Genomic DNA, 17,460 nt, shown 5'->3' on the forward strand with positions numbered 1-17,460 from the left:
AAGACAGAAAGACAAAATGCCTTGAGTAAGCTATGTGGTATGATATTTAATACATCGAAAATAGCATACAAAGCCAACTGAATAATTCCAATTAGTTACTAGCTCATCTGGTGTTAGAAATCAGAAATATAAAACTAATAATGTTTAATATCACTAAAAAGCCTCTCCTTAACTGTCCAATATGTAGAAAAATGTTTTCAAATCTTTCGAAAATGAAGTATCATATATATTTACACACAGGCGAGCGTCCCTTTAGATGTTTGACATGTGAGAAAACATTTATTAGAAAATCTCAGGTAAAAAATCATATGTTAATACATTCTGGGAAGTATCCTTACAAGTGCATTACTTGTAGAAAATCCTTTAAAACCAACAGAAATATGAAGAGACATGCATTGGTTCACACAGGAGAGCGACCTCATAAGTGCACTACATGTGGGAAATCCTTCAAAACCAGCTGGTATATGAAGAGACATACATTGGTTCACATGGGAGAGCGACCTCATAAGTGCACTACATGTGGAAAATCCTTCAAAAACAGCACCTCTATAAAGAGACATGCATTCGTTCACACGAGAGAGCGACCTCATAAGTGCTCTACTTGTGGAAAATCCTTCAAAACCAACAAAAATATGAAGCAACATACATTGGTTCACACAGGAGAGCGACCTTATAAATGCATTACATGTGGAAAATCCTTCAAAACCAAGCAAGAAATGAAGGTTCATACATTGGTTCACACGGTAGGGCGACCTCATAAGTGCACTACATGTGGAAAATCCTTCAAAACCAGCAGCGGTATGAAGAGACATACTTCATCAATAATCTGTTGAATTTCCCTTTAGGGAAATTCACTAACTTTAGGACAAGTTGTATATGTATGTATGTATGTATATCTATATATCTAAAACATATATTGGGTTGTGAGCCAGCTATTTTATTTTTTAGTTTTATTAGCTTTAATTTAACATTTTGATTTCAGACTTTTTTCTTTTGATTTTAGTCCAGTATTGAATTTATAGATTTAAATAAAAAATGTACTGTAAAAAAAAGATGTATGCCAACCACGTAGACGGTTCTATGAACCATTACGGTTTAGTGCAAGTCATTGTGGCTTCCTGCGAGGAGCCTAGGTTTGTAAGGATTCTTTTTTTGTTTAATAAAGCACTGTTTTCATTTCATTTCATTTCATTTCATTTCATTTCATTCATTTCAATAATCTGTTGAAATTCAAATACCTCCGCCGTAGCAAACCTGCAGACTAAGCGAATTTCCATTTCCCTGAATGGATTTACACTAAAATGTCTCCTTAAAAATATCACATTTATTCCCTATTTAAATAGAATCAGAAAAACATACTTAGGTTTGCTGCAACAGGGAGGGTAAAAGTGTATTTTATGTAAAATGTTAATAGTTAGTAAGAAATAAAAACATTTTCCAAATTTGGGCAAAATATGTTAATAAATAAGCAAACTACAACAGTTTACTTATTCTCCATAAGAATAACATGGGAATTTTAAATTTACAATTTTTTGGAATTTTCTCCGTAACCATTAGGCGCATTATAACGCTTCAATATACTAAATTATTTGTTTTTTAAGCTCTACAAAATAGTTTGGAAAGAAATTGCAAAATTTTATGTTTTTTGGGTAAAAAATGGGAAAACCCCATTTTTACCCAATAAACCCCCGTTCCCATGGTTCGATCATGCTGGTTCGCGAACTCATTCGAATAAACGTAGGTTTACAAGTTTGTACCAAATTTCATCAAAATCGGATCATTTTTGCTCGAGTTATCGCGCTAACAGACACATATATATATATATAAATATATATATATATAAATATATATATATATATATATATATTTATAAATTTCTTGTGTTTACAACAAGAAAATTAATATTGTTGAAACAAACATGAGAATCATGATAGACAAAATGAGAGATGACCGGTCAGTGGGTTTTGCCCACACCATTTCTGGGGATTTTGCAGATCCCAAACATATGTCTGCTGGAGTTGCTGTTACCTTCAGAAATAAATTTGGAAGACCTCAGTCAAATGACTACATTTCTGACAGATTGACTAAACAATGTGATAATGGAGCAACAATCTTCAGTCTGGTGACAAAGGAAGTGTATTGGGGAAAACCATCGAGGCTGGAGTATGACAATGCATTTATACAGCTGACGGAACAATTCAAATCAAGTGGACTTAAGACTCTTGTGTGTTCTCCGATGGGTTGCGTAAGAGACCTAATCCAACCAGACCATTTCATACAAAACCTTGTCGAATTTCAACGTGCGACTCAGGCCACTATCATCGTTGTTTCATATTTTCAAAGGTCTACCAGAATCCTGAGGAATGGACTCTCGCATAGGGACTTCTTGAGAGCACTGGAAAAATCAGTTGAGAAGTGGACTACTACTCCTAAAACAGAGCAGTCATTGTCAGGTGGTTCTTCTACAAGTCAGCAGCCAACACCGGAAGCTGACACTTCAAGTAACCTCCATCAACAGCCTTTCTCAACAAGATCATCCAGCCCTGTTGGTCAACCACAGTCAACTACACCAGACACCACTATGAGGTCACAGCAGCTATCCTCTCCATCCAGTGTACAACAAAAAAACTTGATGGCAAACCAAATTGTGAGTCCAACTTAGATTTAAAAAAGACGTCTTTCGGTGTTATCTGCAAGAACCATCATATTTCTTTCTTTTCAAATGACTCAGTACACAATACTAATTTTTCATGGCCAGTTTGTAGTGCAGCCAAAACTGATAATAAATTTAATTGGTTAATGCATTTGAATATTGAAGGTGGCATAGTAAACAAAAAGAATGATTTAGAAATAATACTATCTGATTCTAACATTTCAGTGGTTTGCTTGAACGAGCACTGGCTAAAAAATGATAATATTTTAATCTTGAATAGTATTCCTAACTATACTTTAGGACACTTTTATTGCAGGAAGGAAGGAATTCGTGGTGGTTCTTGCATACTATTAAGAGAAAATTTAGTATATAAAGTAAGAAATGATTTATGTGCCTTAAACGAAGATTATGTTTTTGAAATTTCTTGTATTGAAATTGTTACTCTAAATATTATTGTTGTTGCTATTTACAGAACACCTAATGTTGATAACTTTAAACATTTTCTTAGAAAGTTGGAAGGGTTATTAAAACTTCTGGTTAAAGCTACATGTAATAAAAATGTATATATTGCGGCTGACTTTAATGTTGATGTACTGGATACTTCTAGCCACCCACAGAAAAAGTTAGAGTTCATTTCTATTTTGGAGCAATATGGTTTTAAAATAAATTTTTCCTCTCCAACAAGAATTACCAAGTCCACAAAATCCTGTATTGATAATATTTTATCACCAAAAATTAATCATCATCTGTCTGTATCAACAACAATGAATTTAGAATTAGGGATCTCTGATCACAGAGCATTATTTTTAAATATATTTAGTAAAACTGATAAAAATATAATAAATGGTAACAAATGTAAAAAAAGAATTTTCTCAGAAGAAAATACAGCAAAATTTATATATAATGTGAAAGAAACTTTCTGGAATGTATCTGTAAATAATTCTTTTGAAAATAACTGTTTAAATTTCTTTGGCACTTTTCAAAATTTATTTGAAGAGGCATTTCCTATGAAGTTTTATCATACCAAACCGCATAATAAAAAAAAGTCTTGGATAACAACCGGTATTAAAATATCTAGTATTAGAAAAAGGGAACTAAGCAGACTAGTAAAGAAATCAAATGATAATAATTTCATTAATTATGTTAAAAGGTATAAGTTAACTTTCAACAAGGTATGCAATGAAGCTAAAAAATTGTATAATGCTAAATTTATAAAAGAATCATGTAACAAGAGTAAGGCTGCTTGGCTTATCATTAAATCTGAACTTGGTTGTAAAAAAAGTGACTTAAACTTTCCTGATATTAAGGTTAATGACAATCATCTAAAAAATGGCAAGGAAATTTCTGAATTCTTTAATAAAAAATTTAAAAATATCACAAAAGAAATTGGCATAATACCTCATGAAGAGGATGCACTTAAAATGACAAGGCATTCATTGGCAGGAAATCAACCTAACCAATTTGAATTTAGTTTTGTAAGTACAGAAGAAGTTACTAATAATATAAAATCTCTCAAAAGTAAAAAATCTGCGGGCTGGGACGGTATTCCTATCGATCTGATGAAAACTGTCTCTAATTTCATAGCTGAACCTTTATCTATAATTATTAATCAGTCTTTTAAAAAAAAAACTTTTCCAGACCATTTAAAATATGCAGAGCTCAAACCTCTCTTCAAGAAGGGCGAGAGACAAAATCCGGACAATTATCGACCAGTTTCCCTTTTACCATCATTTTCAAAAGTGTTTGAAAAATTAGCATCCAAACAAATCTCAAACTTTCTCGAGATCTCAGATCCCAAAGTTACCGTCTAATATATAAAATTCTCGTGTCACAGTGTTTGTCTGCAAACTCCTCCGGAACGACTTCACCGATCGTTATGAAATTTGGTGTGTAAATTCTGTAGGTATGCGAATCGGACGTAAACTATTTCCCGTTTCAAAATTCTTAAAAGGGCTCCGCCCCAGTGGCTCTGGAGTTTCCCATGTTAACCTTATGAGAAATGGAATTAATGAATCTTAACAGCTGTTTCAATTAAACAAGTTGGTTCTGTTCTATGATGTTCAATAGCATTAAAGTTACAAGGATTACCAACAGGGTGCAGCACTATTATTTCTTTTACATTTATGACAACAGCTAATTTGCAACCAAAAGGTAAGTGAGCGTAGCGAACGAACTTCAACCTGGAGGCGAGTTAGCGTAGCGAACGAGCTAACCTGAAGGCAAGTGAGCGCAGCGAACGAGCTCCAACCCAAAGGTGAGTGAGCGTAGCGAACGAGCTCCAACCTGGAGGTGAGTTAGCGTAGCGAACGAGCTAACCTGAAGGCAAGTGAGCGCAGCGAACGAGCTCCAACCTAAAGGTGAGTGAGCGTAGCGAACGAGCTCCAACCCAAAGGTGAGTGAGCGTAGCGAACGAACTTCAACCAGGACGTGATTGAGCGATGCGAACGAAATCATCTTGAAAATTAAACGTAATGGTACTTAAATTATAAATAGTCAAAGGCAAGACAACGTATGCCGGGTTGGTCTGTCTTAGGGGAAACCTATAACTTAGGCGATACAAAGTTCGCCGGGTCAGCTAGTCTACAGTAGTGAATTTGGCCACAAATCTTGAACCATTTGCGGAACCCGGAACCACATCCATAACCTAGTCCGGCTTTGTTGGCAACATATTATGCAAATGAAATGAGATGTGATGGCACTGTTTTATTTCCTAATGTTTTGTATGTAGTGAGGTTTACATGCGTTGTTCAACCTAGCTTGATGTGTACATCAAAGTAAAAACCCTGTAGATTTTTTTTTAAATACCACCTGAGTTGCTTTTAAATCAACTTCTTCAGCAGCATATACTTATGACACAAAAACCATAGATTTAACATACTCCGTGGTTAGTCTCTGCCAAAACTTGAATACAGCTCACATCTTCAACGTACTACTCTACACTTGCATGGCTTTTATTGTATGACACAATTTTCTACCCGATTATCGAAAACTTTTAAGCTAATAATCTCACAAACCTCTTACGATTTTTCTTGAATGTAATAATAAATGATTATTGAAAGTAGACCAAAAAAAGCAAACGCCAACCAATAAAATAAATATAAGCTAACCCGATAAGGAATAGTTATCTGTTCCTTTGAAATTGATATGTCCCACTGATTTCATAATACAATAATTTCTAAGTGCATTAAAACATAGATTTAAAAAAATAATAATAAAACGTATCATAAATTCATCATTTTATTCAAACTATAAAAAACAGATTCAGTAAATGCTCATTACAATTTTAATATTAACAGCTGTTTCATTAAAAAGAATTGGAAAATTATCCATATGGTCGTACTGTAAACAAATCTGCTGAGGGAACTTTAAAGGCCTCTGGGGCAGAGCCCCAATGAAATTTACATCGTTCCCCTTTTGATAGCTCATTTACAGATCAAGAACTTTAAAGACCCTTACCAAATTTCTACGCCCAGCCGTTCTCTCAAATTAGCTGTCACAAAGAAAAACAGTTTCAAATTAATATAGGCTATAAGATGTGTCAATTTCAAATCAAATTTTTGTGTTAATTCTTAAATTCTCTTATTATGAAAATAAAAAATGTCTCAGCATTTTACAGTCACTAATAATGTTTTTGCTACTTTCTGGTTAATTGCATTCATAAAGATCCATCAGATTTCGGGGTTCCTTGAGAAAAACACGTTACAAAAAATTCACAGATGCACTTACGTTAATGCTAAATAATCCTTCCCAGGAAGCTTATACACATCCATTGAATCCTCATCCTGAGTTGTATCAATTGTCAATGGTAGTATGTGTGGTGGTATTGTAAAAAACTAAGCTTTTGTTTATCAAATGTCTCACCTGTGACCTAAAAGTTTTTAAGCACATCAACTCTTAGGTATTTAAAGCTTACCATATTTATTCACTATTTAAATAACATTAGATTTAACGAGTGCTTAGGTTTGCTGCTACGGGGAAGGTAAAAAGTGTTTTTTGACCATATGTCAATAGTATAGGATGAAATAAATAAATTTGCCAAATTTTATCAACATTATATCCATAAACAAGTAAATTACAACAGTTTTCATTTTCTCCATAAGAATAACATGAGAATTTTAAATTACACTTTTTTTTTAATTTTCTCCGTGACCGTTAGGCATACAACAGCGCTTCAATATACAGAATTATTTCTTTTTTTAAGCTCTACAAAATGGTTGAGAAAGAAATTACAAATTTTTTTGTTTTTAGGGTAAAAAATGGGAAAAACCCATTTTTACCCCATAAGACCCCCATAAACCCCTGTTCCCATGGTCCGATTATGCTGGTTCGCGAACTCGTTCGAATAAACGTAGGTTTACACGTTTGTACCAAATTTCATCAAAATCAGATCATTTTTGCTCAAGTTATCACGCTAACGGACACATATATATATATGAATTTGAACGGATGGTGTTTTTGGCCTCTGGGGACCTCAAAACGAATAAGTAAATCGGTCCCGGGTCTAGGTCTTACCATGAGACCTACGGTAATAGCTTATTCCCTATATGGGATATTCGCTAAAAACAGATTCAGTAAATGCTTATTACAATTTTAATATTAACAGCTGTTTCATTAAAAAGAATTGGAAAATTATCCATATGGCCGTAGTGTAAACAAATCTGCTGAGGGAACTTTAAAGGCCTCTGGAGCAGAGCCCCAATTAAATTTACATCGTTCCTCTTTTGATAGCTCATCTACAGATCAAGAACTTTCTTAAAAGACCCTTACCAAATTTCTACTCCCAGCCGTTCTCTCAAATTAGCTGTCACAAAGAAAAACAGTTTCAAATTAATATATAGGCTATAGATGTGTTAATTTCAAATCGAATTTTTGTGTTAATTCTTAAATTCTCTTATTATGAAAATAAAAAATGTCTCAGCATTTTACAGTCACTAAAAATGTTTTTGCTACTTTCTGGTTAATTGCATTCATAAAGATCCATCAGATTTCGGGGTTCCTTGAGAAAAACACGTTACAAAAAATTCACAGATGCACTTACGTTAATGCTAAATAATCCTTCCCAGGAAGCTTATACACATCCATTGAATCCTCATCCTGAGTTGTATCAATTGTCAATGGTAGTATGTGTGGTGGTATTGTAAAAAACTAAGCTTTTGTTTATCAAATGTCTCACCTGTGACCTAAAAGTTTTTAAGCACATCAACACTTGGGTATTTAAAGCTTACCAAGCCGTTTAAAAATCTACAACATTGTATCAGTCATTTATTTGCCAAGCAGCTTCTTTTTCGAATGGATCCTCTTTTCCTTAAATTGTTGTTTTCTACTTGAGAATTGTATTTTGGCTGGAAAATATATCATGACCTCAAAGATATAAAAAAAAATCAAACATATATAAAAAAAAGGCTGCCGGGATAGGCATGACCTTTTGCACACATTTGTAGTAGGCAAAAATATGGTGTTTACTGTCCAATGCTCCATGGCTAATAAAACGGCATAATATACAGCATTGAATGACACCGCTCTCTACTCGTGATAAAAACTACCTACAATAACTATTGTGCACATACTATCAGCTTAAAAATTGTTCGATTCGTTGGTCATTCTGTATAACGCTTAGTTTCTTATAAGACATTTATGTATTAATAAAATATTCTTTAGGCTTTTTTATGTAGCCTACATATTATTCAGGGTGGATTAGAACTCTGTACTACTATCAATATTCTTTATGTGGAGCGGTGACTTTTTGTAAACATTTGGGCCTGAGATAAATGAAATTTCTTTAATCAATGGGTTTCAGGCTTAATATAACTCTTAAGTCAAGTGTGATGGGAATGAAAGGGTTGGGTCATGAATGAGGACAGATTTTCTTTAACCCAATTTGAAATTTCTTAAACATAGTGATCATAAAATGTTAAAACTGAAAATGTTTGAAAAATATTTTTACATGGAGTTTTACAACAGAACAATTTAATAAAATGTCAAGGTACTTTCCAGAGCTATTATCTTATTATTTTGTATTGCCTTGTTTTAGAACACCCACTAATGTTAAGCTTTTGTTAATCGTTCAATTTTATGTACAATTTTATAAAAATAAATGTTATTTTTTGGGGGGTTGAACTATCCACACTTTTAGTACCTAGACTGGCTTTTGCAGCATTTCAGTAAAACACAAGAACTGTACAGGTTTAAAAAAATGTAGCATATTATGTAGTGTAGATTTATCAAATATTTGTACTGTATTATATTTTTAATGAAAATTAGAGATTGATTAATGCATTGAATTCATATTAAATCTTGAATTAGGATAAACCTACAATATTAATTAGATTTCTCACATGAACCAACTGATAATTTAATGTTTTGTATGTTTGTTAATTTTCATACGAATATTGAAAATAAAAAGGTATCGACTGCTTCAGTGTTTGACTTCATTTAGTACTATACTTGAACTGTAATCCACCTATCTAGTGATAATCCCTCTTCTTAATCACACACCATTCACCCAGTTTTTATTCCTTAGAAAATGTAAGCTTAGCAAGAAAAGCCTATTAAAAAAAAAGAAAAACCTTTTAAGTGGAAAGAGGAGCCTATTTATCATATGGTTTTGAATGAACCAATGAGAACCGTGCGGTGTTGCCAAATCTAATAATATCAGCTGATTTGAAAATATTGCTTGGTATATTTTAATTAGTGTTGTCAACGGACGATGTGGCAACGTCGCACTAGCCTTGTCTTGTGATTGGCTGCCACCAACTGCAAACTTACGTGGTTCCGACTTTAAATATATTGAAATGACATTAGGTTTAATGAGTACCAAGGTTTGCTGTTACAAGGATGTGAGGTTTTTGGTAAAATATTATTAGTTTATTATAAAATAAATAAATTTGCCAAGTTTGATCAAAATATATCCATAAACAAGCAAATTAAAAAAATATATATATTTGCAATATTCTCCATAAGAATAACGTGGAAATTTTAAATTTACAATTTTTTAAATTGTTCTCTGTTACCAATAACCGTACAAAAACACAAATTTATATATTAAATTATTTGTTTTTTTTAAGCTCTTTATAAAGGTCTAGAGAAAAATTGGGACATTTTTTGTTTTGAGGGTCAAAAATGAGAAAACCATATTTTACCCCATAAAACACCCCGTAAAACCCCGTTCCCATGGTCCTATCATGCTGGTTCTCAAACTCATTCAAGTTTATCCCGCCTTACACCTTAAAAACCAAATTTTATCAAAATCGATCTAAAATACTCAAGTTAGTTCACGGACATATATATATGTATATGTATAAATATATATATAAATATCAATATATATATATATATATATATATATATATATATATATATATATATATATATAAATGTTTGGCCTCTGGGGACATAAAAATGAAAAAGTAAATAGGTTCCGAGTCTAAGTCTTACCGTGCCACCCTATAGGGAAATTCGCTAAGAAAAGTAGTGGGGGGACTTTCTCTTAAACTGTATAAATTTTAATTTTGTGAACGGAATAAAGGTGATCTGTTTTACCCAAATTTTTGTTCAAATCCTTGACTTCCTAAATTATCTGGACAAATTTGGCAATAAATCTAACATATGAACCAACTCCTGGTGAATATTTTATTGACACCTTATCAAGCTTATTTAGATTACATAAATTTTAATTGCTTTTATGATTCTAAATTTGAACAGAAAATTTAAGTGTTTACAACAACTGTATATATTTAATAAATTATGGTTTTTTTCAGGATAAGCAAAATATTTTAAGAGAAAAGGAACTTCAATTCATGTCACAAAAAAGATAATTTAAAAATCAGATTTCATAATTTAAACAGCAGTTAAAATATTCAGTTTTTACCTCACAAAAAGTACTAATTAAAGTAAGTAATTCACTATGTAAAATTTGAATTTAAATTATAATGAACATTTATATAGCTGATTCAATATTGTTTGAAAACAAAATGGAAAATAAGCCACGATTTCTTAAGGAGGCTTATTTAACATGATGGAACATAAAGTCAAGACAAAAAGACAAAATGCCTTGAGTAAGCTATGTGGTATGATATTTAATACATCGAAAATAGCATACAAAGCCAACTGAATAATTAGTTACTAGCTCGCCTGATGTTAGAAATCAGAAATATAAAAACAAAAAATGTTTAATATCACTAAAAAGCCTCTCCTTAACTGTCCAATATGTAGAAAAATGTTTTCAACTCTATGGAATATGAAGTATCATGTATATTTACACACAGGTGAGCATCCCTTTAGATGTTTGACATGTGAGAAAACATTTATTAGAAAATCTCAGGTAAAAAATCATATGTTAATACATTCTGGGAAGTATCCTTACAAGTGCACTATATGTGAAAAATTCTTCAAAACCAAGCAAGAAGTTAAGGTTCATACATTTGTTCACACGGTAGAGCGACCTCATGAGTGTACTACATGTGGAAAACCCTACAAAACTAAGGAAGGAATGAAGATTCATACATTGCTTCACACGGGAGAGCGACCTCATATGTGCCCTACATGTGGAAAATCCTACAAAACCAGCAGCGATATGAAGAGACATACATTGGTTCACACAGGAGAGCGACCTCATAAGTGCCCTACATGTGGAAAATCCTACAAAACCAGCAGCAATATGAAGAGACATAAATTGGTTCACTCAGGGGAGCGACCTCATAAGTGCTCTACATGTGGAAAATCCTTCAAATCTAAGGTTGATATGAAGAAACATACATTGGTTCACATTAGTGAGCGACCTCATAAGTGCACTACATGTGGAAAATCCTTCAAAACCAGCAGCAATATGAAGAGACATACATTATTTCATACTGAAGAAACCTCATAAGCGCACTAAATCTGGCAGATACATCACAAATAGTTGCATTATGATGTTTCATACATTAATTAATTATCTTTTGATTTCAAATCAAATATTTGTGCTAATTCTTCTTAAATTCTCCTATTATGAAAATAAAAAAATTTCTCAGCATTTCACAGTCATTAAACTGTTTCTGCCACTTTCTGGTTAACGGCGTCCTTAAAGATCCATCAGATTTTGGGGTTCCTTGAGGAAAACACGTCACAAAACATTTACACATGCACATATCTCGTGACATTGGGTCTACAGAATATCACGTTAACGCAAAATAATCCTTCCCAGAAACGCAATACACATCCATTGAATCCTAATCATGTGTAGGAATTGTCAATGGTAGTATGTGTAGTGGAACTTAATGTAAATAAACCAAGCTATTGTTAATCAAATGTCTCACCTGTGACCTAAAATTGTTTAAGCACATCAACACTTGGGTATTTAAAGCTTGCCAAGCCGTTTAAAAATCTGCAACGTTGTATCAGTCATGTATTTGCCAAGCAGCTTCTTTTTTCAAATGGATCCTCTTTTCCTTAAATTGTTTTCTACTTGAGAATTGTATTTTGGCTGGAAAATATATCTTAACGTCAAAGATATAAAAAAAATCAAATATATAAAAAAAGGCTGCCAAGATAGGCATGAACTTTTGAACACACTTGTTTTATAATAAACACTATAAAATATGGTGTTTACTGTCCAATGCTCCATGGCTAATTAAACAGCATAATATACAGCATTGAATGATACCCCTCCCTACTCGTGACAATAACTACCTACAATAACTATCGTGCACATACTATCAGCTTAAAAATTGTTTGATTCGTTGGTCATTCTGTATAACGCTTAGTTTCTTATAAGACATTTATGTATTATAAAATATTCTTTAGGCTTTTTTATGTAGCCTACATATTATTCAGGGTGGATTAGAACTCTGTACTACTATCAATATTCTTTATGTGGAGCGGTGACTTTTTGTAAACATTTGGGCCTATATATTGGGGAGATAAATGAAATTTCTTTAATCTATGGGTTTCAGGCTTAATATAACTCTTAAGTCAAGTGTGATGGGAATGAAAGGGTTGGGTCATGAATGAGGACAGATTTTTTTTACCCAATTTGAAATAGTGATCATAAAATGTTAAAACTGAAAATGTTTGAAAAATATTTTTACATGGAGTTTTACAACAGAACACTTAAATAAAATGTCAAGGTACTTTCTAGAGCTATTATCTTATTATTGTGTATTGCCTTGATCTAGAAAACCCACTTTTGTTAATCATTCAATTATATGTACAATTTTATAAAAATAAATGTTATTTTTTTGGGGGGTTGAACTATCCACACTTTTAGTACCTAGACTGGCTTTTTCAGCATTTCAGTAAAACACAAGAACTGTACAGGATAAAAAAAATTTAGCATTATGTAGTGTAGATTTATTAAATATTTGTACTGTATTATATTTTTAATGAAAATTAGAGATTGATTAATGCATTGAATTCATATTAAATCTTGAATTAGGATAAACCTACAATATTAATTACATTTCTCACATGAACAAACTGATAAATTAATTTTTTGTATGTTTGTTAATTTTCATACGAATATTGAAAATAAAAAGGTATTAACTGCTTCAGTGTTTGACTTCATTTAGTACTCTACTTGAACTGTAATCCACCTATCTAGTGATAATCCCTCTTCTTAACCATACACCATTCACCCAGTTTTAATTCCTTAGATAATGTACGCTTAGCTCAACAAAATCAGGAATTAATACATGAGCAATGTTTTATTGCATTACGCTATTGTTTATCATATTCTGTACATAAATAAGACAAATTATATTATTATGTGTTAGGGGGAGGGCAGTTCAGAAAGAAACAGACGTTTAGCATTGGCGCTGCTTGGAACGGTGCTAACACCGCTATTTTAGTATCAGAACGTTTGAATCCAGCTACGCTAGCATGCACATAGGCCCTAATATCTCTCGTACTTTGTGTGCAATGGAGTGTTAAAATGATTGATTTCATTGCAATTTCCCGTAGTTTTTGTGGAGCTCCGTGTAGATTTTTGTTTGCAAAAGTTTATAAGTCAATTGAAAATAATTCCCAGACATGGAATTTTTATGGCAAAGGAATGATGAGTGAAGTTTCCACTTTTCTCGTAATCTTCAAAGAACCAAGGTTTGTAAGCTTGGTGTGATTGATATGCTTGTGAATATCACAGACTAATAGTTATCATAACTTTAATATTGTTAGTACTAGCTAGTAAAATATAGCTTAGTTAATTATAGCTATAACTATAGTGCGTTCAGAAAGTTTAGGCGGATATTGGAGAATAAATCTGGGATATAACCGTTACTATTTTGTGAACACATAAAACTTCCTATAAAATAACAAGCTCAACAGCTGAGGTTTACTAAAACATAAACCATCTGTGCTAAATATATTAAGAAATACCCCCGCCGCAGCAAACCTGCCGACTGAGCAAATTACCATTTGTCTGAATTGATTTTCAATTACAGCCGGGACCTTGTAAGTATGCAGTTGAGGGAGGAGCCTATTTACCATATGGTTTTGAATGAACCAATGAAAACGGTGCGGTGTTGCAAAATCTAATAATATCAGCTGATTTGAAAATATTGCTTGGTATATTTTAATTAGTGTTGTCAACAGGCGATGTGGCAACGTCGCACTAGCCTTGTCTTGTGATTGGCTGCCACCAACTGCAAACTTACGTGGTTCCGACTTTAAATATATTTAAATAAAATTAGGTTTAATGAGTACCTAGGTTTGCTGCTACAAAGAAGTGTGTTTTTTTGGTAAAATATTAGTAGCTTATTATAAAATAAATAAATTTGCCAAGTTTGATTAAAATATATCCATAAACAAGCAAATTAAAACATTTTACAATATTCTCCTTAAGAAAAACATGGAAATTTTAAATTTACAATTTTTTAAATTTTTCTCTGTTATCAATAACCGTACAAAAACACTTTATATACTAAATTATTTCTTTTTTAAGCTCTTTAAAAAGGTCTAGAGAGAAATTGGTAATTTTTTTGTTTTGAGGGCCAAAAATGAGAAAACCATATTTTACCCCATAAAACGCCCCGTAAAACCCCGTTCCCATGGTCCTATCATGCTGGTTCTCGAACTCATTCAAGTTTATCCCGCCTTACACCTTAAAAACCAAATTTTATCAAAATCGATCTAAAATACTCAAGTTAGTTCACGGACATATATATACCGTATGTATATGTATAAATCTATATATATCAGTTAACTGTGATCATGGCCTAAGAGCAGAAACATGTAAGTTTATTCAATAAATTAATAACTTAAAAAAATAAAAAAAGGGTACTAAATGTTTAATTATTTATTTCATTTATTAATCTATATATATAAAAGGCAAAGCCCTCACTGACTGACTGACTGACTGGCTGACTGACTGACTCACTCACTCACTCATCACTAATTCTCCCACTTCCCACTTACCTAGGAGGCTGAAATTTGGTACACTGATTCTTTAGGCATTAAATAGGAAAACTAAGTGGTTTTCATTCTGATCGGACTCTCGGGCTCCGCCCCAGTGGCTCTGGAGTTTCCCATTTTAACCTTATGGTTTTTCATATTTAATAGGAATTAATGAATCTTAACAGCTGTTTAAATTAAACAAGTTAGTTCTGTTCTATGATGTTCAATAGCATTAAAGTTACAAGGATTACCAACAGGGTGCAGCACTATTATTTCTTTTACATTTTATGGACAACAGCTAATTTGCAACCAAAAGGTGAGTGAGCGTAGCGAACGAACTTCAACCTGGAGGCGAGTTAGCGTAGCGAACGAGCTAACCTGAAGGCAAGTGAGCGCAGCGAACGAGCTCCAACCTAAATGCCATTGAGGACGTGATTGAGCCATGCGAACGAGCTCACTTATAAAGTTAAACGGGGCAAAGCCCGCGGGTACAGCTAGTCTATACTTATAAAAGGCAAAGCCCTCACTGACTCACTGACACACTCACTCACTCATCACTAATTCTCCCACTTCCCATTTACCTAGGAGGCTATAAAATTCGGTACACGGATTCTTTGGGCATTAAATAGGAAAACAAGGTAGTTTTTATTCTGATCGGGCTTTCGGGCTCCGCCCCAGTGGCTCTGGAGTTTCCCATGTTAACCTTATGATTTTTCATATTTAAAAGGAGTTAATGAATCTTAACAGCTGTTTCAATGAAACAAGTTGGTTCTGTTCTATGATGTTCAATAGCTAAATTTGAGCAGAAAATTTAAATGTTTACAACAACTGTATATATATTTAATAAATTATGGTTTTTTTTCAGGATAGGCAAAAGATTTGAAGAGAAAAGGAACTTCAATTCATGTCACAAAAAAGATAATTTAAAAATCGGATTTAATAATTTAAACAGCATCAGCTAAAATATAGTTTTTACCTCTCAAAAAGTACTAATTAAAGTAAGTAATTCACTATGTAAAACTTGAATTTGATAACATTTATATAGCTGATTCAATATTGTTTGAAAACAAAATGGAAAATAAGCCACGATTTCTTAAGGAGGCTAATTTAACATGATGGAACATAAAGTCAAGACAGAAAGACAAAATGCCTTGAGTAAGCCGTGTGGTGTGATATTTAATACATTGAAAATAGCATACAAAGCCAACTGAATAGTTCCAATTAGTTACTAGCTCGCCTGATGCTAGAAATCAGAATATAAAACAAAAAATGTTTAATATCACTAAAATGCCTCTCCTTAACTGTCCAATATGTAGAAAAATGTTTTCAAATCCAAGGAATATGAAGTATCATATATATTTACACACAGGTGAACGTCCCTTTAGATGTTTGACATGTGAGAAAACATTTATTAGAAAATCTCAGGTAAAAAATCATTTGTTTACACATTCTGGGAAGTATCCTTACAATTGCACTACTTGTGGAAAATCCTTCAAAACTAGCAGCGAGATGAAGATTCATACATTGGTTCACACGACAGAGCGACCTTATAAGTGCACTACTTGTGGAAAATCCTTCAAAAGAAAGAAAAATATGAAGCAACATACATTGGTTCACACAGGAGAGCGACCTTACAAGTGCATTACTTGTGGAAAATCCTTCAAAACTAGCAGCGAGATGAAGATTCATACATTGGTTCACACGACAGAGCGACCTTATAAGTGCACTACTTGTGGAAAATCCTTCAAAACCAGCAGAAATATGAAGAGACATACATTGGTTCACACGGGAGAGCGACCTCATAAGTGCACTACATGTGGAAAATCCTTCCAAACCAGCAGAATGTGAATTAGCAATAATATTCACGCCCATTTTCAGGGTGTAAAATATTCATTTTTTGTCGTCAAAGTGCTTAAAATAACGACTTTACAAGTATAATTTTACATAAATTTTCCGAGTACCCCCCAGACCCCTCGGTGAGCTTAGTTAAACAAGGCCTAGCAATTATGTATTGCCCCAGGCCTCGCATTTTATAAAGACGGCTCTGAATGGAAAGTGGGTAAGGGTCTTATGATCTTTGAAGCGGGGAGCGCAGGGAGAGGCAGAGTCGGGTAGTAAATGGTGGTCGATGGATTAGGACCCTTGTACACTTCTTCGATTATCTGCGCAATCGGGCGTCAGCCATGGGAGGGGTTTTTATGGGGTAAAAAATAGTTTTTCTCAATTTTTGACCCTCAAAAACATCAACATCAAATTTCCCAATTTATCTCTATTTTTATAAAGGGCATAAAAACAAATAACTTAGCATATCAAAGTTTGTCTGTATATTTATTAAAAATGAAAAAATTTTAAAACCTTATGTTTTTTGTTAAAGTTTTTGTTACTTGCCCTACTTCAATTGAGAAAAATCGCAAATGGATTATTTACCTCTTATTATCACA

The 17,460-nt window shown here is 33.0% G+C and overlaps 1 protein-coding gene across 1 annotated transcript; it reads left to right on the plus strand.

Moving 5' to 3' along the window:
• The first annotated feature begins 1,927 nt into the window (after positions 1–1,927).
• On the plus strand, positions 1,928–17,259 carry LOC128993183 (zinc finger protein 391-like). The gene is made up of 3 exons (XM_054416944.1): positions 1,928–2,586; positions 11,258–11,465; positions 16,235–17,259. Exons 1-3 carry the CDS (start codon positions 1,928–1,930, stop codon positions 16,865–16,867), a joined length of 1,500 nt encoding a protein of 499 aa, XP_054272919.1. The 3' UTR covers positions 16,868–17,259.
• Positions 17,260–17,460: the final 201 nt, after the last annotated feature.

This window comes from Macrosteles quadrilineatus, unplaced genomic scaffold (genome assembly GCF_028750875.1).
Source record: "Macrosteles quadrilineatus isolate MER2022 unplaced genomic scaffold, UCM_ALF_1.0 Scaffold_4__1_contigs__length_99947679, whole genome shotgun sequence".
In the NCBI taxonomy this organism is placed as follows: Eukaryota; Metazoa; Arthropoda; class Insecta; order Hemiptera; family Cicadellidae; genus Macrosteles; species Macrosteles quadrilineatus.

Coding starts and splice junctions, on each gene's coding strand:
- LOC128993183 (XM_054416944.1), top strand. CDS start 1,928: ATGATAGACAAAATGAGAGATGACCGGTCAGTGGGTTTTGCCCACACC. Junction 2,587..11,257: donor ACACCAGACACCACTATGAG/GTCACAGCAGCT, acceptor TCACACAGGAGA/GCGACCTCATAAGTGCCCTA. Junction 11,466..16,234: donor CATGTGGAAAATCCTTCAAA/ACCAGCAGCAAT, acceptor CCAACTGAATAG/TTCCAATTAGTTACTAGCTC.